The 24,285-nt window shown below is 37.6% G+C and overlaps 1 protein-coding gene across 20 annotated transcripts in view; it reads left to right on the top strand.

Annotated features, from left to right (window-relative positions):
• MPDZ (multiple PDZ domain crumbs cell polarity complex component) overlaps positions 1-24,285 on the top strand; it is a 104,071-nt gene that overhangs the window by 62,377 nt on the left and 17,409 nt on the right. For 7 of the 20 annotated variants that reach the window (XM_015653154.3, XM_015653155.2, XM_015653160.2 and 4 more), the window contains 11 exons: positions 94-292; positions 3,164-3,205; positions 7,371-7,475; positions 8,259-8,351; positions 8,837-9,014; positions 11,124-11,234; positions 11,762-11,845; positions 14,452-14,553; positions 15,762-15,833; positions 18,590-18,752; positions 19,353-19,549. In XM_015653154.3, coding sequence (XP_015508640.1) covers positions 94-292; positions 3,164-3,205; positions 7,371-7,475; positions 8,259-8,351; positions 8,837-9,014; positions 11,124-11,234; positions 11,762-11,845; positions 14,452-14,553; positions 15,762-15,833; positions 18,590-18,752; positions 19,353-19,549 — 1,346 coding nt within the window. The remainder of the gene's footprint in view (positions 1-93; positions 293-3,163; positions 3,206-7,370; positions 7,476-8,258; positions 8,352-8,836; positions 9,015-11,123; positions 11,235-11,761; positions 11,846-14,451; positions 14,554-15,761; positions 15,834-18,589; positions 18,753-19,352; positions 19,550-24,285) is intronic. The other 13 variants (XM_033520248.1, XM_015653166.2, XM_015653169.2 and 10 more) reach the window with 9 other exon arrangements.

Here is a 24,285-nt window from a genome sequence, read left to right as displayed (position 1 = left end):
GACTGACTTTTCCTTTCCCTGTTACATTTCTTTATCTTGGCACCCAGAGCTGTGGCTTAAAGACATTAACTGTTTCATGTGTGTTTTCTGTAGGGATGACAGTAAGTTCCAATAAAGATGGTTTGGGAATGATAGTTCGCAGTATCATCCATGGAGGCTCAATAAGTCGCGATGGACGGATTGGTGTGGGGGACTGCATCCTGTCCATTAATGAAGAGTCAACCACTAACTTAACCAATGCACAAGCCCGGGCTATGCTGAGACGACATTCACTCATTGGACCAGACATAAAGTAGGTAAAACTAGATGATGAGTTATAGTAGGGAAAAGCTGGTTTTCAAAATTTGTTTATTTATGGAAGTATTTTAAATGAAAATTTTATTATACATCAATTTACCTTTAAATTGTAGCATCAGTTGGCTAATTCACCTTCAGATTACATTTCTTTGGATTTCAATGATGAGATCACTTGTGTGAGAGGCTTCAGATGTTCTTAGAAATCACTGTTATGAGTATTATCATTATTACTGCCTTGGCTAGTTTTTTTCAAAGAATAGGATTGGACAGAATTTTCTATTCACAGTATGAGTCTTCTAAAGAAAGTTACAATTTTCTCAAGATGCTTGTGTTTGTTGAAGGTGGACTGTCCTGGCCATTGCAGAAGTAATTTCATTTAGTTTTTTTAATGGGTTTTAGTTTTGGGTGCCAGACAGAAAGTATGAAATATGATGTTAATGCAGAAGATTAATGCTTGAAACATTTCAGTATGTCTGTGACAAACAGTGGAAACACTGTTTTTTGTAATCACTTCCAATTTTTATTAGTACATATGAACGAACTGTTGTTGGTTGTGCATAACTGTCTGCTCTTGGTAGTAGTAGTTTTAGATTTCCAATAAATAATACAACTTTTAAGAAAGCCACTTGAGGAGAAAGTTTCTTCTTCTCAAGTTCACACAATTTACAAAATTTTAACTGCCTTAAAGTACAATTCTTTCTAGGTTCTGTGGTTGTGGAATTAACTTTGCCCACAAGCACTGTCTGGAAATGAAGCTATTCCTAAAGATGTGGGTGGAACTGTAGACACACCAGTGCTGAGTTGACAACTTCAAAATCTAGTGACTATTTTCTCTGTTTAGACTGTGGTGACACTGATTGGGTCAGATATGGAAATGGATTAATGGAGTTGTTGGTTATAGAAGCCTTTACTTACTAAAGAGGGTGGCCTTGAAAGAATCAGTCCAGTCCCAGTGTGAGTACAAGTAACTGTGGTTAGAACTGAGTTCAAAATGAACATCAGCACATTCCATACTCAACAAGAAGTATTCTAGCTTGGAAGAGACCTAGTATTTTGGGAACAGGTGGGCAAAATACCTTCGCTGTGGGTACTAGGTATACTTGCCTGCCCCATAGATGTCATGCATTTAAGATTATGATTTAATGTAAGCCTGTTTCAATAAAGGGATATGCTCATATAATGAATTACATTATTATTAATGGTGTCAGGAATATAAGCGAGTCAGTGTTGATAAAGTATGACATTGGTTATTATTGTAGGCTTCCAAATTACAACTTACAACTGTCATGACTGAAATCAGTTGTATGTGCACATGCATGTGTGTGTATGTCTGCTTAGAGACACAAATGCTGCAGCACCATTCTTCTATGAGGAGTATTTTCTTAGTGCTGCAGTTCATGATCAAATACAAGTGTGTTCATTATTTGTGCTTATCCTTTTATAGCTTCTGTATTTTATGCTGTGTGGCTACAAGTTTTGTTTTGTAGTCTTACTCTCTTGCAGATATGTTGGAAATATTAAAATCCTCCCTTAGGTGTGGATATTCAGATTTTGCAGAGAAAAATGCATCCCAGTTCTGAAAGATACTGCAGAAAAGAGGCGGTTTGTACATATGTACAAAACAAAAGACAATAAAAGATTTTTGTCTTTTGTTTTGTATTTATATTCTTTGCTGCATTCCTATGACAAATTTTAAAGTAAATCCAGCTTCTCAACTGTAGAAACAGAAAGACTAAATCCTTCAGTAGCTTCTAAAGGAATCTTGCAAGAAAAATGACAGTATTTTTAGGACTACATAGTTTTACTGTAAATCTATTCAGCATAATCAAACTTCTCTTTAATTTTTAACTTGAATGAAAAGTACAGGATCCCTGGAAAGTATTATGATACAAACATATGGGTAACATCCCAAATCAGAAATTTGGAGATGAGGAGCTTCGTGTTAAGATAATTCTTCATGTTTGCTGAGAAGGATACACACCCCTCCTTTGTTCACCTCCCGTATTTGTCAATTCAGAGCTAATGTGGTGCATCACCTTGCAGCATTTTTGATTTAAGGGCCATCATTTCAAAGATTTAAGTTGGATCTCTTAGGTGTCTTCCTTGGAAAACAAGGGTACGCTAGCACTCAGACGTGAACATCTAGATATCATTCCTCTTAGTCCTTACTGCAAAATTTAACCCTTAAATTTTAGACTGAGCTTTTTGGGGGTAGCAGGGTGCCCCCAAAAAGTGATTAGGCAGAAGTATTTGGCTTTCAAAACTGTATTTCAAACAGTAGCAAATAGTATTTGCAGAGAAAACACAAAGCCATTCTTACTGGTCATGTAAAGGCATTCTTTAATTCTATTAAAGAATATTTGATTTTGAATAGTTCAAGAACCAGCAGTCTGAGTTGTATATTTAATTTTTTTTCCCCTCGGTGTGTAGAAAACCAGATGTGTGGCCTTACTGAATGCATTCTGTTTCACTTCTCACTCTATCTTGCCAGGAGCTCTTACATTTCCATAATAATGCCAGTGTTTTGTGCTCAGCAGCAGCTGCTTGTAACATCTGTCAGATAATTATAAAGCTGAATTAGAATTCACCTGACTGAAAGGGGAGATGAATTCCTGATCAAGAAATAAAAGAGATTGCAATTCCATTGTCCATGCCTCTTAATAATCACTGCTATAGACAATAATAAAGAGCAGATGTTTTCTGGGTTAGATGTAGATGGAGGTAGAACAGGATTAAAAAAAAGGAAAGAAAAAAAAAAAAGCTCAATTTCTATATACATAAGTATGCCTCTTGCGTTCAGCATGAGACATTGATATTAATTAACGCTGTTGTAAAAAGATGCTGCATCGTATGCTTCACATTCTAGATCTTCTCCAGCACCTGCTGATGATCAGGCCCTCTGTTATGTGTGAGTATTGGCAATTTAGAAACTCATTATGGCTCTGTGTTGCAACTTGTCTGTAAAATCATTCCATGTTTTTATGACATAAATAGTAATGTCAGGGATATATCCAGATATAGGTACATATTCTCTTTCTTCTCATGTATGTTTGTGTGTGCATGCACATGTGGCTGCACAAGTGGATGTGTCTATATATTTTTTTAATTAAAAAATATACAACTGTGTATGTATAATTACATTATTTATTTATATATGGCTTTAAACTTGAAGATTGGAGCACACTTTCTAAGTCTGGAATGAAAATACATGAATTCTAAAAAAATTATTGCTAGTATTTTTAGATTTAATCTGACAGCCACCTGAGATGTGCTCAGAGCACGTGTGCATGTTGTGTGTATGTGTGCAAGGTTCACTTCTAGAATTGTCATGAGTACAATGTACTGATATCTGGATTAATCTCAGTGTTGTATTTTCTGTGGCACTTACATTTTACTTCCTTCATGTATGCAAAGGTTCAAACTGAACCTTAGATGTTAATTACAGTAATTTGTCCTAAGCATTTTCCATACTTTGTAATTTATTTGTTGGTGTTTCAAGGTTTTGTGTGGCTATTCAGTCAAGCATGTGATCAATGTTCCTCTGTACTGCATGCAGTGTTGTGTTAACAAGATACTTTCATATGTACAACCACTGGTGTTTCCATTGTCACTGCTTTAGTTGCTAGTGCATATCTCTGGGGGTAGAAGTGGTGATAGCCCTCAAGAAAGAAAACCAAAACACTTTTCTTTCAAGCTACAAAAGAGAGGAAGATGATTAAACCATGCGTATACTTTGCTTTGAAACTGTTAAACTTTAATTTCTTTTGCAGCAAAGAAGTATGACACAGGAGTGGAGCAGTTATTTATTTATTTTGTTTTCTCTGTCTTCATGTCTGTTTTCTGGCCTTTGTTTCTTTTACTGTCTTCCCTGTAGTTGTATTAAGACCATTACCAGTCTGTTTTGTAGATGAACTATTCAGGTGCCTTGGTGGAGTTTTATTTCCACTTTACAGCACAAAGTTCAACAGAGTTGGTCAGAGGAGGCAAAACCACTTCTTGTTCTGTGCCCCTCATCATCCCAGCCATAGGCTGAACTGTTCAGGATGATACTGAATGTCTTCAGATCTCAGTTTGACCTCCAAGTGAGCTCCAGCAGCAATCCAGCAAATGATGGATTTGATAACTGTGAGGTGTCTGTCCGTGAGCACTAAGCAGGGAAAATACTCTTTCCTTTCAATAATAAAATGCAGAACAGAGAGAGTAGGGGGACAGTTGTATCAGTAATACAGGTAATAGCAGCAGTTAGCAAAACTTTTGTAGTTAACTGGACTTCGGAAATCATGAGCAAGATACAAAGGTAAACTCCATGCAGAATATAACATTTCATGTATTTGATCCATGTAATTTGGTATTCTTTTGTAGGTTATTTTTTTTTTTTTTTGTAAAATGCAAGTGTTCTGGTTTATATCTGTGAAACAGGAATGTTAAAGAAACCTAGATGAGAATGAACATACAGATAAGAATGGACAGTTAAAAAGATACGGAATATTCCTTTGAGTGCTTTAAATTAGGCTGTTAGAACTATGATTATGGGCTAGAGTAGAAATAATGTATTTTTCCAAAAAGCTAAAATGTAACAGCTCTCAGTAACATTATCTAATTTTTTTTCCATCTGTGGAAATCAATTGGTTATTCTGTTGCTCAATTTTAAATGCATATTTTTAAATGGTAAAGCAGATCTCTTCATAATTCTGGTGCTGTACACAGAAAGGAATGCTCGAGCAGCTTTTTGGAGACATTTCTAAGTAGCATTTAAAACTCTTGGAAAGCATCCTTTGAGCCATACCTTTTTAATGATTCAGCACAATGTCAGTTATTTAATCATAGAATAACACAACAGTGTATCCCAGAAGTTGGAGTGCATATGGTTTGTCTCCCCTTTGAGATCAGCTGATCTCAAGTGCTCATGTATAAGGTAAGGACTACCACTATACTTGGATCTTACTGCTCTGCATATTTATTTGCCTTATGCTCCTTGCAGAAAAGAACTAGACAAGAGTTGATTTATACTAGACCCTGTACTATCAGAGGTCACACTCTGCTGTGTACATTCAGGCTGAGTCTGAGATAACCTGTTTCCTTTGTAGGAGTGTGCCATTCTCCTTTCCACGTTTTGAACCATAGTTTCAGTTTAGCATAAAGGAGATCATCCAGGCCTTCAAGCCAGAAGTTCTGGTTTCTTTTCTGTATCTTTCTGTCAAGGGAAAACTGTGTTATTTCCTACTTTTTTTTATAAGTGATGGATATAACATTTTTTTACATTGAAATGTAACTAGCAGGTCTTACAGGTTTTGTAGAGGCACGGTATTTTTATGGGCCTGTTGGGTGAAGCTGCTGCATCAACATTTGACCCATGAGAGTTTTGTGAGCATAATAGTAGTACTTCACCCAATACACTTGGAGTTGGAGATGGCTGAGAAATAGTAGTCACTATTCTCCAAAATTCTTTTCACTCTTGGTTTTTGCTGTTTTACTGCTGGATCTTCACAGAATAGCTGTTGCATGTCCCAGTGCTAGGATGCTCTCAGGAAAGGCAGATAAGAGTTAGACAGCAGGCATCATGCTGAGAGTTTGTTTCCAAGTGTATGTTAACTTCTTATCACTCCAAAAGGAAAATATGTTGTGTCAAGTGGAGTAACATTTATGTTTTTGAAAAAAGGCCGATGCAGAACATGGAGATTTAAGGCAGAGGTAAAGTTGGTGATAATAAAGATTTTAGAATGGATATGAATTTCGGTAATACAGTTTTAGACATTTCCATTAAAAGAACTAGGAAGATTCTTCTGTTCTGCATCCTAGACACCTTCATGCTGACCCTTTTTGCACTTTTCTAGACACGGTAAGCGTGCAAGAAGGTAGGAAACATGCTTAGACACATACACAGATGGACAAATTAAGGTGGTCCTTACATTAACTTTTAGTAGAATGTTTTAGGCTAATACTATTAGTTGTATAAAGTTTATTTGCATTTCTTCTGATTCTTGATGTACTCAGCTGAAAAACTACTGAAAGGGGGATCAGTGGAAATCAGGACATGACTAAGAGGACATCAGTCAGGAATGATGGACATGAGACAGTTCCATGTGAAAGCCTCAGACTTCCCAGCAGCTTACATATCCTTGTGAAGTGGCTTTTCTTTATCCTTGTCTCTTCCATGGGGAAATATGTCATTTTTTTCTTCTAACAATGTGATACATGGCAAGAGAGACTTTTTTCTGCCTTTTTTCCATCAGCCTTACTACTTGTTATATGTGAGTCTGATAGCTAAGCTGTAGATTTTTAAGACAAAGCATCATTAAAGGAGCGCTATATATGAAGCCCCTGTTTATATCATGGTATATACTGTGATATCCTTTTGTCTCCCAGATGGAAGCTTTTCAAGAAATAATCTTCATGCCTTAATCTTTTTCTCCTCTTCATTTAACTCTCCCCAGTCTATTGGGCCATTTCTGTTTCTGGTTCAAACATCAAGCGGAGTCTGCACATCATTTGGCTGACAAAACACAACTGTCTGACTGTCCCAAACTGGTTGGAGGTGCATGAAGGCCTGGAGGAAAGTGTTGAGCAGGGGATTGGTCCCTGTGGCATTGGTGGTGTGCTGTAATACATTTTTATGTCCAAACCTATGAGGGTTTCACTAAAAGTGTAGAAATCTATAATAAATACAAAACCACCCAGAAAAACACAAAACCTCCTACAGCCCAACTTTCAGAAACCTTTTCAGCAGTCATTGAGAGTAATGGTGCTTCAAATCTCACAGATACTTCTATGTTTATCTTTGCATGAGGAATCTGTGTTTTGAATGAAGCTGGATTGTCTCTTGTCACTGTTCAAGCACCATTTACTTTAGTTACAAAAAATTATGTGCCGTTCAACTACCTGATTTGACTATAAATGTGTACTTGTTGAAAAGTTGCAGAGGATTCGTGTAAGTGCTTATTCCCAACATACCACTGTGGCCTTGCAGTCAACAAAGTAATCTTGAGTGGCTTCCTCATATCCATACCTCAGACCCACTAAAAGAAGGACTGGCATTCTTTATGCTAGTTTAATCATGTCCCATTTTATTGCAGTATTACATATGTGCCAGCAGAAAATTTAGACGAGTACAGGGCCAGTTTGGGACAACAGACAGAGGGAGCTGTGCCACTTGAACTTTTTCCTTCACATATTGTCAGGTGAGTCAAAAGGCTTACAGTTTTCTCCCAAATAGGTCTCAAATGTAGCTCCATACATCTTGCACATTTTGGGAATATAAGTTTTATTTTAGAAGAGATGAAACATGGATGATTTTCTTCAGACCAGCAGCCACTACAATAAAAAGCTGTTAAAAATACAGTTTTTGCTTTGACTAGCAATTTTTTAAGCATTTTTACAAGGCTGTTTGATCTGTCCAAAAAGGAGATTGAATTCTTGCACATCCTAAATTTCTGTTAAATACCATGCAATTGGATTTATGGATTGCCACAAATACTGAGTGCTTCCAACATAAGACTTTTGGTATTGATGGTCTTTCCAGAACATAACTGGAAAGAATAAATTATGCCATTCTTTTCCTTGAGTTTCAAAAATCCATGTCAGTTACCATCCAAAATTTCAAAGTGATTAATAATTGTTTTTTTGCAACTCATTTCCAAAAGCAGTAAGTTTATTTGAGTGCTGCTGTTGTAATTTATTCCATTTTGAAACAATAAATTACCTTTGGTTTTGATTTGGTTCTAGTTCCAAATTGCAGTCTTTTATTCTGTCTTGTGGATACTTCATTGCAGATAAAAAGTGGACAGGGAATCCCTAAAGACAATACATATTATGAAGGACATCAGAAAACTAATTTCCTTACATGAATCTGGTGTACAAATTCTGAAACTGGCAGGGTTACTCAATATATGAATTTTTTCAGAAAAATCTAGTGATTATGTGGATTCTTTGGAAATAAACTATGTGTTCCTGTTTATCATCAGGGAACTCCCAGAGCTTCCAGAACGTGAAGAGGGGGAGGGAGAAGAAAGTGAACTTCAAAACGCAGCTTTCAGTAACTGGAACCAGCCCAGGAAGTAAGTGCAGATCTAATTGCACATTATGAATTATCATCTGAAATTCAAAAATTTTGAAACATATTTTAAGAAGAGAAAAAAACAATGGAATTGCTACACTTGCATGTGTTGTTCATTGCAGGAGGCATTAATGGTTGACTTTTACTGCCATTGTGCTAAATCCCTGCAGTCTAAGAGTGTCTTTATTGTTACAGTAATTTATTTTTACTTATTCCAAGCTGATTCTTATGGATCAAGTCAAAAAACATGAGGAAAAGGATTCAAAGTTCTATTAGAACCTGAAACGAAGTGACCGATGCTAGACTCTATTACAGAATTTCTGATCAATCCAGTAGATAATTTCTACTGAAAGATGAAACTTTGCAAGGAGGAGTTATTTCAGAACTTTTTAAAATAATTGTGCAAATTCAGATGTCTTCAGTGTGCAGCTTTGTTCCAATCACAACAGATTTTAATTTAGTTTGGTCCTTTTTTTGTCACAAAAGGGTCGAACTCTGGAGAGAGCCTAGCAAGTCACTGGGGATCAGCATTGTTGGAGGACGAGGGATGGGAAGTCGCCTGAGTAATGGAGAAGTGATGAGAGGGATCTTTATCAAGCACATCCTGGAAGACAGCCCAGCTGGCAAAAATGGAACACTGAAAACTGGAGATCGGATTGTAGAGGTACTACTTGAATGCCTTTTGTTGCAATTCCCCCAGCATCTCAGGAGTCACTGAGATGGATGTGTGGTAGGCTGACAGCTGTGCAATTGCTACAGCTGATACCACTTGAGCCACACAGAGTGTAGTACCATCTGCTGATATTTGTGTATGGACAGCTGCCCATTAAGTTATCCAACCTGAAACAGATGACTTGACTGGGTGAGCAGGGGTCTACAAAGCCAACTGTTTGATCTGCTTATTTGAAAACCAGAGTAGGAAAAAGCTTAAGTTTGATGAAACAAGATTTTTCACCTTTGCATACTGGGTAGCAATAGAAACAGCCAGTGCAAGCCATGCAAATTAATGCCAAGATTATTTCTATCTTAAATCTTAATGGATTCATATAATTCTTATGCACCTTGTGCAGGAGTTAAGGGAGGCACTTTTTTTTTCACATGAAGAATTCTGTGTTTGATACTTGATACATCAAGAACATTTTGCCCATGCCCCAGTGTAATGTAGCCAGTGGTATTGCAGGGCAGGATTTATCATCATTTCTCTTCTGCTTAGCTAGTCCTGTACTTATGCAGCCACTCCTGCTTTCTCACTTAAAGATATTGAAGAATAAAGATAAGGGAATAGATTTTTCCTAGTATCAGTGTCAGACAGTGCCCTGTCTCCACTGTCAGGCTAATAGGAACTGCCTTAATTTAACCCTGCTGGATGTCCTTAGCTGACTGTACATCAGTAAGAAGCAGAGTGATGGAGTTGGTGATTCTGGCTCAGACTGGGCTTCACTTACATGGTGGTACTGAAACTGCAGTTTGCTGTTTGCTGTTTGCTACAACATCGATACTGAGGATCTTGAAATAATATCTTATATATATATATAGGTGTGTGTATATATATATATGTATATATGTATAGGTAGCACTTTCTATAACAGGATGGAACAGGTTGCAGTGTATAAGTTGGGAGCTTGAAGGCCACAAAGTTAAAAACATTCATTTCACCTTAATGAATGGAGTTTTATGAGTGCAATTGTCTCTAATAGTGATGCTTGCAGAAGCTGGAATAGGTGAGTGAAGTCAAAACGTTCTGTCAGTGTGACTGCTACTGAGTGGAGGGTTTCAGTTCCTCAAGTTGCGGCTTATGTAAACTTCCATCTCTGTAGTGCATACAGTTTTTCAGACATGGAAAGTTGAAGGGTGTTATTGTTCTTGTCCAGTTCCTCATAGGTTTAGAATTTCTCTCAGATTGTTTTTGTGTTCTCTTATTTGCATTGGATGATTAAGAGTTAGACAATTAAAAAGTTGAAGGGGTAGTCCTCATCATATAAGTTTGTGTGCTAGAATTGCCACTAACAAATAACCTTTCTGTGTTAGCTTCTAGCTTTTATTGTGGTCATTGTGACAATACTTTACCAATACTAACCTTACCTTAACATTGTTCTTACCTGGATAACAGGACAAATTGTTTAATGCATCCATACATATATAGACATGGTAAAAACCACCTAGCCACAAATTTATCCTTAGGCATCCTGTGTAAATGCATTCCTCCAGTAGATAGAAAGGTTTTCAGTTCTGACCTAAAAATTTTAAAACTTCTGAAGAAAGTGTCTAGTAGCTAAAATTGATCATACCTGGCTTTAAAAAAAAAAAAAAAACAGGAAAAAACCAAACAACCAGAAGAAAGAAATACACTTTACTGGTATAATACCCCATCATGAAAGACTCTCCAGCACCTAACATGTTTCAGTTTATAAATCTCATAAAGTCCTGGGTAATAGGTTTTTCTTAAGGTGGGATTTACGGGAAGCAGTATTTGGTAAACACTACTACTGTCTTTATATTATCATATCTCTTCTGTTACACTGCTTAAGGGAAAACTTAAGGAGTCTGAAGTAAAATGTTGAAAAAGCTGTTTTTAAAACAGAGGAAAAAGGGAATATTTATTTAATGTCCTATCAGTGCTCTTGGAAATATCAAACCTGTGTTTGAGGCAGTAGAAAGATCCACTAGAAATAGAGGTTTGGGGTTTTAGTCAAAGTTTCCTAACCAAAACTGAGAACTGACTCATGACTTTTGTAGCTTCTTGCAATGTTAAGATGAGGCCTTCCAATTACAGGTGGATGGAATTGACCTCAGAGATGCCAGCCATGAACAAGCTGTGGAAGCCATACGGAAGGCAGGCAATCCTGTAGTCTTTATGGTACAGAGCATTATAAGCAGACCAAGGGTAAGCATAAAGAATGTAAAAAGAGATGTAATATATAGTAATAGATGAAGCAAATGTTCAGGATGGTGGTATTTGGGAATGGGATATTTAATCCTGAAAGTGCCATCTCAACTATTTTAGGAACAAAGATTTGATTTAAGTATTATTTCCATTTAGAATGAAATCGATTTGGATTTGGAGATACCCTCCAGCACGCCGTCCTCAAACTATTTTGAAAAGCCTCAAGAAAGATAATTTGTTGGGGGGCAGAGTAGGAGTCTAACTAAAACCATCTGTTAGAGATTGACAGCGTGTCTGAGGAGCGCATGCAGAAATACAGCACCTGTTAAAAAATTCTATGGACATTAAAGAAAGGACTTAGAAGTACACGGAAGTTTTCTGACACTAAGCTGCATGGACATTGCAGACAAAAACTACTGAGCTTTAATATAAGTTGCTTGCATCACTAGAAACTAAACTTCCTCATTGTAGAGTTTGTGTAAGCTGCATGTTTATTTACTAGCTGTCTCATAACTCTTGTTCCCCAGCCAGAGTCTCTTTATAGCCCTTCTTCAGCTTCTGCTCCCTGTGGGCAGAAAACTACTAACCCATTTTATCGTCAGTCATCTAAGGTAAAGTTGCATGAATGTTGATTATTGACACTCAAACTACTAAAATAATGCTTTTGCATTTGCTGTGATGTGAACAGAATTGCTGCTGCTGAATGTTTAGGCCCATTTGAGATGGAAACGATGCTATTACTTTATCATTACTTTTATTTAGAGAATGTTCCTGTGTTATTTTTGATTGCAGTTCTTTATTCTCTATTTCAAATTAAGCTTGTTGGTTATTTCTTGACTGTACTAACTAACTCTTGTTTCTCTGTAAGAAGAAACATTGCAAATGCTCTTCCTGTACCCATACATTATGTTGTCATCTTCATAAATGGCATTATGTTGTTTATTATTTTCATCTTTTGAAACTTGCATTTGTACTTAATAATATCTTACAAGGGAATTTCCTGCTTTCATTTCAGTCACACAAGTAGCTAGCTGCCTGCACACACAAGCTATAATTATTATGGTAGCACTATGATTTAACCAAGCAGTCAGTTTTAAGTGACATTTAGCTAATGAGTCCATTTCTTCCCTTTTGTTTTTTCATGCAGGTTTAGGAGTTAAAAGAGAGCCTGTGTGTACTCCAGAGTAGCTTGAATAATACAAGTGGTCTGTGAAAAGATAGTGATAGTTTAGATAATAAGGGTTACCCATCAAGTCTATGTTTCATGCTAATACCCCTCTCTGTATTTCTGAGTAAGAACGTCGTTGTGTGTTATACTGTCTGTTATATACTGTGATTATAGTAGTGTTACAGCATTATGCTGTATGAAATGCTAGCTAGTTTCAGATAACTTACCATCTTGGACACTTGGATAGAATTCTGAATGGAAGTTAGTTGAAAAAAGGAAAAAAACAGAAAGAAAAAAATCCTGTTACTTTAGGCTTTGATTCAAATTTTAAAAAACAGTTAAGGAAAGAATTCCCTTTATTTTTGCATTTGCTCTTCTTGTCCTAGACTGCACAAAAAGTATGCTAAACTGAACTGTTCAGACAAATTCAAATGCTCCATATTTTATCATGGTAATCAGTCCATATTAGTACAATACTGTTGCATGGATTAATATTGGGACTAGTATTTTAGGAGCTATACAGTCATGACAAAATAAAAAAGGCAAGATTTTGAATGACTGTAGCTGAACTTTTGTTTCCTGTTTTACTAGGATTTTACTGTTGACATATGAAGTGTTTGTGATGCTTATTTCAATTGCCTAAAATTTAAACAAGATTCATTTTAAAATTCTATGCAGATGACATGTAATTGTTAAAGTGTAATAGGATGATTACAGTTAGTTGCAATTTATTTTTTTGCAAACCTTTCTTTGTAATATTCAAAATCAAATGTGAATCACATATGCAGAAGATCTTGTATTCTAGTGAAACAGCCTGTTGACTTTGAATGACTTGACAGTCAACAAACCTTGGTCATTAATGGCATTACTTTGTCACTGCTGAAGATACAGTAGAGCCAAGACATTTGTGGTCATTACCAAACGGAATTACTCTTTTGCAAATGGTATTTGAAAATAAATGTTAAGTGATGTATTTGCTATTTTCAGGAGCATTTAAAAAACAAATACTTTAAGAAATTTTTTTAACAGCACCATGCCTTTGGATTAAATTACTCTTGATATAAATGATCCTGGAAGGTTTTCATATTCCTGTCCCTACTATTTTCTAGCAGTGTTAAACCTACTGCCCTAAGACATACAGGTAATTTCAAGATGGATACACCCAGTGTAGAAATTACTTCTAAGTATGCATAGTATAGATATATAGTCTTCTAACTATGCACAGTATATTTCCAACATACTATTTGAAACCAGAGTTGTTTCCTCCTTATTAAGAAGATTCTGATGTCAAAATAGAATATAGTAAAAAAAACTGCATAGTGAATATAAATGGTCAACTTATATCCTTTTATTCAGTCTATATGTGTAAACTCTTTTTCTGTTAAATGATAATGAGAAAGTATCTTACTCTGGGGGAAGACCAGAGTATTTAATAAACTATAAATTCAGGCAGTTACTCATGCATATGCACATATACAAAGTGTTATGCAAAAGTTAGATATTAGCTATTATTATATTAGATATGAAATCTGCTTAGAGATGCCTAATATTACTAAGCCCTCTCTTTTAAAAATAAACAGTGAGTCTATTGCAGCAGAAGTTAAATCAAATTATGAGGATCTCTGGTTTTCAAAATGAAACTAAACTTACTGTGTTACTGCAGATAATTGTGTTCATTCTAATCCAGAAGTACACAATTTCTACAATTAATTAATGTGTAAGGGTGTCCCATATGCTGAGTTGTTTGGAAAAAATTGTTTGAATATCAAAGCACATAAATGCTGTGTAATTCTGCACTTGATGTACTTTGTGGTCTAGAACAAGTGTGAGGATTGGTGCTTTTCCTCTCTGCTGAAAGAGCATCAGAAACACAGGGCAAATACAGTTTTATCCAATTTCACACATCTGTTGCAAGTGTAGAATGTGGAATGTAGAATGTAGAATGTTTGGTTAGCCCAAACAACTAAATGTGCATGTTTTGGTTCATGAGTGAAAAGGGTTCATTTAATACTTCTTTTTTGCTTAGTTTCTATTATGCTTTCCTTTTAGAACCCTTCCCTGCCTTTCCCACAGAACAGTGTTTTCAGTAAGCCAGCTGTCTTCAGCAGCACTAACCCATTTGCTGATTCTTCTCAGTTCAACACTACTAAGGTTGGATGATGACACAATTATCTTTTCACTCAGCAAACATCCTACATGTGCTTCCTTTCCATTGCTGTCTCTCTATGTTTAAATTCTTCTATGCTGCTTTGGGTTATGTGCTATGCTGATGAGCTTGAGAACTCTATGTAGTGAATTTAAAAGACATAGACATGCTTATACATAGAAAAGTTACGGAGAAGTTAAAAAAATGCCAGCTCCATTAATCATAACCGCTAAATCTGATCTATTCAGAGCTACCAAAGGAGTAAGTTTTCAGTTATAAGATCAGTCCCTAAGGTATATGTTGAAATACCAACTAAGTGTGACTCTCTCATCAGTGTAAGGTATTTTGCTGCTATATACTTCTTTTTGGCTTTTTGTGGTTGACTTTCCAGCTTTGATCACTCTCTTTTATTTTTGCATGAAAAAAAAAAAACAAAACCACCAAACTGACAGGGTCTTTTTGTATGATGCTTCATGAAAATATTTTTCCCTCTGCTTCCTGAAAATTCTTTTAATGCACCATGAATAGGATGCTGACATCTTTGGAATTACAAAAAAAGACTTTTTTTGTGGCTAGTGCTTACTTACTGCATGTTGTTCACAATGGGAACAGCGTTAACCTCTAACAAAAAAACCTTATCCTAATACGCATGCATTTTTTGATTTAATAAAGTAATTTCTAGCTGGTTTTGCATCTTGGAAGTGATTGTGCCCTTTGTCTATTTTCCCATGTTGTTGAAAATACTGAATGTGCAACAAACACGATATACTATGTGGTGTGTAATTGCATGTGTGTTTTGAAATCTCTTTTTCTCTTTGTTACAGTTCTGAGGAAAGGGAGTAGACATGTAACATAAATGATGAGTTATGTTTCTTATATTTTCAAAAGTATTTCTGAAAAAATTGCATGCATTTTAAAAGAAAACCTGGTAATCCTGTAGTTTATGCATAATTTCTTTTATAGCATTGATATAAGAATGACCTTTTGTCATCTCTCTCCTTTTCTGAACTCAGGTTCATGTATACTGAGAAACTTTTGATGAATCAGGGTCCTTAGGAAGCCCTTAAATACTTTTTTCCATTTATAAATCAGGTTAATAAAGTTGCTGCAGTTAGTAAAATGAATCCGTAATTGAAAATTAGTTATTGGTTAACAGTACTGTCCATTGTCAAAGGTGCTATAACATGTGGATTGCTGTTTTTTGTTACTGTAGGAGGTATCGAATCCAATTAGGGTTACCTTCCGTTGTTCCCCAACTAACCCTTTTGCTCCCACACCATTCAAGGTTTGTCTTAATTCCTGTCAGCTGGTCCTACTGTATGTGTGCTGTACATTTGTACATGGCCTGTGATAACTTCTGGAGTACTGCTTCTTCTTCTTCTTCTGCCTGTGCCTTCATTTTTTCAAGTTCCAGACTTGCTGCCATTTTCCGTATTTGCTTGGCTGTGATCGGAGTGACCCTCTGACAGTTCAGCAACTGTTAGATGCTTTGCATTTTAAATGAAATACTGTGGTGTGGCACACTGAAAGTATTTCATGAGTTAAAGCCTTTTAGGTTTTTTGTGCGTTGCCCGATTCAGGGAGCAAAAGTCTTATGTGTGTGTAAACTGTGGGGACTGGCTTCTGCTTCTGGTTGTTCAAATGTGTCGGGCTGAGTTCTGTGGGCAGAACGTGTTCCCCTCCCCTCAAGCGGCTTTGTAGCACAGTTTTTGCCCTCCTACAAAGGAGCCTTGCTTTCACTTTCATTTCAGCATTTCCTTAATCTTCAGAAACGTTCAGATTATGTTACGTTGTTATGTGTTCACAATGGTACAAAAAGATGCATTTTTTTGCCAGTCATATTGTGGTGGCTGCAGTTGTTATTAAGTACTAATCTGTCAGGATGTAGCCCTACATCCACACCTTACAAATCTTCCAGAGGCCCTTTACACCAATATTTTATTTCTTTTTTTTGTCACGTTTTCTTTAAATTTTGCTGTTCTTGGACACTGTCACGTACAAACAGTACCTCTAACGTTATATGTTAATTTTCATTTTAAAACACAAAAACTAAGCTTTGCTGATCTGGTTTGATCTCACACTTGGATTGGATTTGTGTTTCAAGATAATGGTAGCTGGGGAGACTATGGGGTGACCTTTTTTCATATTTTTTCTTCCCTGTCCAGCTGAAGAAGGGGGTGATAGAGCAGCTTTGATAGGCACCTGGCTTCCACCCAGGGTCAATCCACCATAACACTGTATTTCCTCATTTTTCCAGGCTATTATTCAGTTTCAGTAAAAATCTAGGGAGTACTCTGGCAAAAGAGTGTTTCTAGAGCTTCTCTCCCTTTTGTCCCTCCTCAATGTGGAGGTGTATTACCAACTTCTCTTTTTTCAGGCACATGAATTTTCCATTGGGAAAAATAACTTTTAATATTACTAGGTAGTGTTTCTGCTTTTCTCTGATTCTTATAGGTGACAATGTCTTTGCTAGAATTTCATTGCTTTAATTTAGGGATGTTAGGCATCATATTAGGAGGATGACATTGTCTTAGGTTTGAAGCATGGTGCAATGTGACTAATGATACGAAAAATTACATAACACTTGTATGCATTTTTTATAAAAATTATTGGCCTGGATGTCACTTCCCACACCTTTGACATTTATTGACTTCTTAGTTAAATTCCTAGAACAAGTTCCTAAATTAAAGGAAAATCTTTCTCAAGCAGAAGCAGAATGAGAGAACTGAAATAGGGCATTTGCAGTATCTTTACACCTTTGGAGTAACAGAGGGAAGATAAGTAATTTTTGTTTAGACATGGGAATTCTTAATTCTTAATTCTTTCTTAAATTTCAAAATTACTAAACTGGTAACTTCCTAGGTTTCTCAACACCTTCAATTTGAAAGCTGATAAAGTCTTCTGAGGTGTATGTTGTTATTCACTGTTGCCTCTGATGAAGAGTTATTACGTAAATGATTTTGGCACCAAAAGACACCATCTGAAGTACTGTGTTCAGACTTTCTGGTGGAGGTAGTGAGAGCTGAAATGATGAGAGTAAAGTTATGAAACTAGGGCAACACACCTGAAAACTTGAGTGTTGGGAAAATATTTGGTTTTCATTTAAAATTCTTATTGTTTACATCAGTAACTGATCTTCCAAGTATCTAGGTCTCTTGGGCATGCACTAGCTAATGAATGATGATATTCAGAGAGAAGTCTCTGGCTTACATGTTCACTCTAAGCAAGGCAAAATTATACCAATTTCACATAGTGAAATCCCTTATCTGAGTCCATATTCCTCAAGGAAACTGTCGTGAATGGAAGCTTGCAAGGCTGTGGATTTGGGCATTTAACCATTATACTGCAAAAGTCATGCATTTATACCTCTTAACTTTTTGTACTTTACCAAAAGTATTTGACTCTTGTGATTTAACCTGTATCCTCCTTTATTCGATCTTCTCTGTGCAGCTTATAGGAAACTAGTAAATGAGACTGAAACCAGTCATTATGGATTTCTTCAGTTATAATCTGTTTAATTTTGATTTTTAACTATACTTTCAGTTAATATGCCAGTTGTGGTTTTTTTTTTTCCTGTGGGTATTTTTGAAACTTCCCAATTTTTTGTTTACTTTCTCTTTCCTTGTATTTGGCTTCCTAAGCATATGGTGGAAGGAAATTATATGTGATGACTTTTAAAAATAAAATTAGTTTTAAGTCTTTCACAAATCTGGCCTTAAAGTAAAAGCACTTGAGTCTTCATAGAAAGCTTTTTCTGAAACACAAAGTGGCACATAAAACTTTACTGAATTGGGCTTTTACTGTGAGTTGTTTGCTTCCAGATACATTTTGGAGTGATGTTTTTTTCTTACCTTGCCTGGTGTTTGTTTCTGTCTTTGATCTCTCAGTCTTTCTGTGCACTGTTATTAATTTAGAGTTTCAGCTGCTTGGTATTGAAACTTTGAAGCTATAGTCACTGCCGTTTTGACATTTTTGTGTACTAGTTTGCCCTACAGAGAACCTGCATCTTCTCAGCCACTTGATTTTTCTTATTCTCCACAGGCATTTGGTCAGTCTGATACAGAACCAGAAAAGACTTCGCCTTGTAACTTGCCTCTGCCCCCTCCTTCAGCATTTTCAGGAGTGTGCTGTGATGTTGCACAGTCACCTTCTATCAGAGTCCCAGAAGACGTGGAAAAGGAGGATGAGTTTGGTTACAGCTGGAGTAAGTTTTTCCTGTGATAATATTTGAAGTATTCAGTGTTAAAAACTGCACTATGTAAGGTACAGGTGTGGGGGCAGCCAATTTGAACTGCTTCTTTCTCATGTGTGTCATGGTTTGGGAGCTAAGGTTGTGCTTTAGTCAGACTTGGTCAGATGCACATAGTAAAATATAAAACTAATTTCTTTTTCTTCACTGCATTGCAATCCGGTTTTTTTTTTATTTCATGGTCCAAATTTAATGTGGAACTACTTAAAGAATTTCAGTGTACTCCAGGTAGCTGTTGGCAGTGATCAGTGTAATAGTATCTGCTACATGAAGGTGTTACTGGGGAGAAAGTTTCTTATTTTGTGTATGAATTCTTTTTTAAGAAAAGTTATAAGGTTTTCTGCATTTACAAGGAAAACAAGACGCTAGAAATATTATTATAAATCACCTAAGTCTTACTTAAAAGAAGGTATGGTTTACACTGAAAATTTAATCATCTGTTTTGGGCTTCTTCTGTCAGAATCTGCCCACTGAGCACTGATCTTGACTCTCTAGGTGACTTGTGAAACTTTCTAATGTAAATCCAACCTCTGCTGCTCACACTTTCACATTTAGAAAAGATCATGCAACGCTATGGAAATCTACCAGGGGAGCTACACATGATTGAGCTGGAAAAAGGAAAGACAGGTCTGGGACTTAGTCTTGCTGGTAACAAAGACCGATCCAGGATGAGTGTCTTTATAGTGGGAATTGATCCAAATGGAGCAGCTGGAAAAGATGGCAGATTACAGATTGCAGATGAGTTGCTAGAGGTGAGTTTTTGCAATTTACACTGAAGCCCAAATGTACTGACTTCAAATGCCAGATTCTTGCTGAAATATATATGTTTTTCAGTGGACTTTGAAGTCCCAGATTTATCCAAATTCATATCACTATGCTATCAGATTTTCCTTCTGATGTATGCCAAATAGGTGTAGCATTTTTTTTTCATGGTTATAACAGCACCGAGTTGTGTGTTAGATTCCTGTATGCACCATTCACTTAAGAGTTGGACTCAATGATCCTTGTGGGTCCCTTCCAACTCAGAAGATTTTGCAATTCTGAATGAAGGCATGTTGAATAGAAAGGTGGGACTAGAGCAGTTTCTGGGTCACTGAGATGTATGGAATGACAGTGAATTGCAGATTGTGAAAAATACTGAAGTCCTCCAGTCCACCCATCTGTGGAGTACTCCAGACTTTCTAATTACTTCTCTTATTACTTATTAAAAGTGCGATAATAGCAGAATATTTTTATATTGTGTAAGAATGTGGAAATTAAGTTGGGCAAACAGGAGCAGATCTATTTTTATTATGGACTTCTAATTCATGATGTGTTTGGGTGCTGTTTTCTAGTGGAGTGGAGTGACTGAACCACTAAACATGCAACTAACATTTCAGGTACATGTGAGCATAACTTAGGTTTCTATATTCCCACAGCCCAGTTGATGATACTTGGAGATGTATTCCCTACCATAGCTTTTCCCATTCTTTCTGATAGCAATAGGTAACATTACCCTCACAGAAACACTTTGTTTAACTTCAAAGCTAAATGTGGAGATGTTTGAGGATGTACTGGGGAAGTGGTATAGAGCAGGAATGGTGAATCTGAGCAAAGTTTGAGGGGGAGATTGAGTAAATTATATAGGCTAGAACTTGCAGACTAAGAAAGAAATTAAGGGATTTGTGGCGCCACTGTGGACTAAGTCTTGGGGGGAAACTTTGTTGCGGACTCCAGTATTGTGAGACAGTTCACTTGAAACATCTGTTTTAAAATCCTGATGTTGAATATTCTGAAAAAATGTTGAAACGCATCTGTCTGAATCTATTCAAGAAGTCTTGTGATTTCTTGCTTACTGGCCACAATGTAAACTTGTCAGACTCGTGCTAAGAAATTTCCTCAACATCTTCTGAGAAGAGACATCGGAGTTTGTTCCCTATATTCCCAAGTATCTGTCCATCAGCTATTGAGGGCCATGTCCCATCCCCTGACTTGGCAACCTGACCATATCTTTTTCTCAAGGCTGTGGCAAACACCTCAGGGAGTGCTGCATTTGGGTTGTCAACTCCAGTGTAAATGACACAGCTCAGTATCACTGTGACTGTGCCTGGTACACACATCCTGCATAGGAAGTTGGTGTTATGCTCAGCCCTCAGTACAGTGCTTGCATCTGTTGCTTTGCTGTGTCTCTGCTTCTGTTAGTGCTACTTGTGTGCATTTTATTACTTGCCCTTCATGTTAGGTCCAAACTGTCCTTTTTCAATCATTTCTCTTTTCTTGAGTTAACTTCAGCACCACAGTTTTCCATTTCCAAGAAAAAGTGTAACTAATAAAATGTGAGCAAATATTTGCCTTAGTCTGCAAATTCACACTGAAAGTTCCTCTCCTATCTGAATCATAGGTGCTTCAAGGTATTAGAGTGACTAGTCTGCTCTGACAAATGGAAAACAGATTGCCAGGTTACATCTTCAAATAGTAAGTGTAGAGTCATAGAGTGGCTTGAGTTGGAAGGGACCTTAAGGATTGTCTACTTGCAAGTCCTCCTCAATGGCCTGGATTGCCAACCACCAGATCAAATTGCTCAGGTCCCATTCAGTCCAGCCTTGAATACTTCCAGGGATGAAGCATCCACAGCTTCCCTGAGCAGCCTGTTCCAGTGACTCACTATCCTCTGGGTAGAGAGCCTTTTCCTGACATCTGATTTAAAACTTTCTTCTTTCAATTTAAAACCATTGCCCCTTGTCATATCCCTATCACTCCATTAAAAAGTTACTCTTCTTTTTTGTAAGCCCCCTTTAAATTCTGGACAGCTGCAATGAAGAGCTTTCTCCTCTCCAGGTCAAACAGCCACAATTCTCTCAGCCTGTCTTCACAGGAGAGGTGCTCCAGCCCTCTGATCATATTCATGGCCTTCCTGTGCAGCTGCTCTGACAGATCCACATCTTTCTTGTACTGAGAACTCAATAACTTGATGCAGTACTTGAGGTAGGGTGTCACGTGGGCAGAGTAGAGGGGGAGAGTCCCCTCCCTTGATCTTGTGGTCACATCTCTTTGGATGCAGCCCAGGATGCTGTTGGCCTTCTGGGCTGTAAGCCTAGAGTGTTGGCTCATGTCCAGATTTTCATTCTCAAGAATCCCAAAGTCCTTCTCTATAGGGCTGCTCTCAGTGACTTCTGTTCCCAGTCCATACTCTTGTCTTGGATTGCCCCAGCCAGGTGCAGGACCTTGTAACTGGACTTGTTGCACCTCATGAGAATCCCACAGGCCCTCTTGACAAGTTTTCACAGGTCTCTCCAGATGGCTTCCCATCATAAAGATGTTGTGTCAACTACACCACTTACCTTTGTCTCATCTGCAAATCTGCTGGGGGTGTACTTGATTTCTTCGTTTGTTTAATTCATAAAGATATTAAAGAGCCCCGATCCCAGGACAGAACACTGACTGGACACAAAGTCATTGATCACAACTCTATGGCTGCCTCCATCCAGCCAGTTCCTTATCCACCACACAGTCCACTCTTCAAATCTGTCTCTCTCTAATTTGAAGATAAGGACATTGTGTGGAACTTTTTCTAAGGCCTTACAGAGGCTTAAGTAGATGTCATTGTGCTGGCTTGTGCTGAATGTCTCAGATCACCTCCTTATCTTTTATGTGCCTTAACATTGCTTCCATGAAGATCTGCTTCATGACGTTCCCAGGCAGAGAGATGAGGCTCAATGGTCTGTGGTTTCCTAGGTCTTTCTATCTCCACTTTCAGTAAATGAGATGTTTTCTTTTTTCCAGTCACTGGGGACTTTATCTGACCTCTGTGACTTCTTAAGTAGGATGCAGAGTGCCTTGGCAACTGCATCAGCCAGTTGCTTCAGGAACCTGGATTCCAGATCATCAAACCCCATTGACTTGTCCCTATTCACCAGTTTCATCAAGTGATCTCAAACTTGCTATTTACTTATAGTGGGGAGAGACTGCTTCTCCCAGCCCTCACCTAGAGGTTCAGTAACTGGAGAGATGTGAGAAGCCAGACTGTTATTGAAGACTGAGGTGAAGGACTTTTGGAGTTACTCACCTTTCTCCATATCCATTGTCACCAGCTGTCCATTCTTGTTTGCCAGGGAGGTGCACTCTCCTTGGCCTTTTTTTCTGGCCCCTTATAGAACCCCTTCTGATAACTCTGCATCCCTTTCTAAAGTCCCTTTCTTCTGTGTCTTAGCATTCCTAAATGTAAAACAACTAAATCATATCTATGTACTTTTCCCAGCTCATCTGTCCCTAGTTCCAATGGCTATGCATTTCTTTCTTATTCCTCAGTTTGAGGAGAGGATCCTTGTTTAGCCATGCTGGTTTCCAGCTTGCCTAACTTGATTTCTTACACATGGGATGGAGTATCCTCAAAAAGCTACCAGCGCTGGTGAGGTCCTCTGTCCCTAAGGACAGTTTCTGAGAGAATCTACTAATCCACTAATTCTTTTAACAGTCCACTATTCTATAGATCAGGGTCACTTCTGACTGCTCTTTTTCAAGCCCTTGTTTCTTGAGACCTTTAACTGGGGCATGGTCACTATACCTGAGGCTGCCTCCAGTCTCAATCTTTCTAATAAGCTCGTCTGCAGTGGTGAGCACCGGGTCCAGTAATAACAGTGTTCTCTGGTTGGTTTGTTGAATACTGGGACCAGGAAGTTGTCCTCAGTACATTCCAGGAGTCTTCTAGGTTGCCTGCAGTAAGCTTTATCACTTCCCAGCAGACATGCAGGTGGTTGAAATCCCCTATCAGGACGAGAGCCTGTGAGCACAATGATTTCTGTATCTGAAGCAAGAAGTTTTGTCAGCAGGCTCACCATGATCAGGCGAGCACCTGATGGTCCACCTGTTGGACCCCAGCCAGAAGGTGTCTGTCAGTCATACTGTCCTACATTTTTATCCACAGGCTATTGAGCTGTTTGTGGCCATTTCTCAGAAGCAGCTCTTCACAATCTATCAGTTCCTTAACACAGAGCACAGTACATCTGCCCCTTCTTCCCAGCTTCTGTCTTTTTGGGAAGGTTGTAGCCCTTGATTGAAATGTTCCAGTTGTGAGATTAATCCCACCAAGTTTCTATGGGAGAAGCTAGATTATAGGCTTTGAATTGCACCATTCTGGTGCAGTCAAGGAACTGGTTTCCATTTCCTTTTGCTTGTTACCCATGTTGCCTGTGTAGGCGTAGAGGCACATGATGGATTATCAACCTCTTCACCTTTTGAGAGGATGTCTCCTTAGCTCATTAGGGTCAATTTACAGTTGTCTCCCTGCTGCTTTGTAAAGTGTTGGTGTTTCCCGGTTGCACTCTGACATGCAGAAGTACAGCCCCTTTCCTTCTTCCTCATCAAATCTAGTCTAAAACTCCACTAAACGTGCCCATGTTCAGACTTCTGTGTATAAAGTGCCTGGCTCAGGGATTTGAAGTGCCAGAGATTCAATAAATAATAGCAATCTCATTGCTGGATATAAGCAATTCATTTCTTTGTTATGGTT

Source organism: Parus major, chromosome Z (genome assembly GCF_001522545.3).
Source record: "Parus major isolate Abel chromosome Z, Parus_major1.1, whole genome shotgun sequence".
Lineage (NCBI taxonomy): Eukaryota > Metazoa > Chordata > Aves > Passeriformes > Paridae > Parus > Parus major.
Note: the sequence above shows the minus strand (reverse complement) of the source record. Positions and strands in the feature narration are given on the sequence as shown.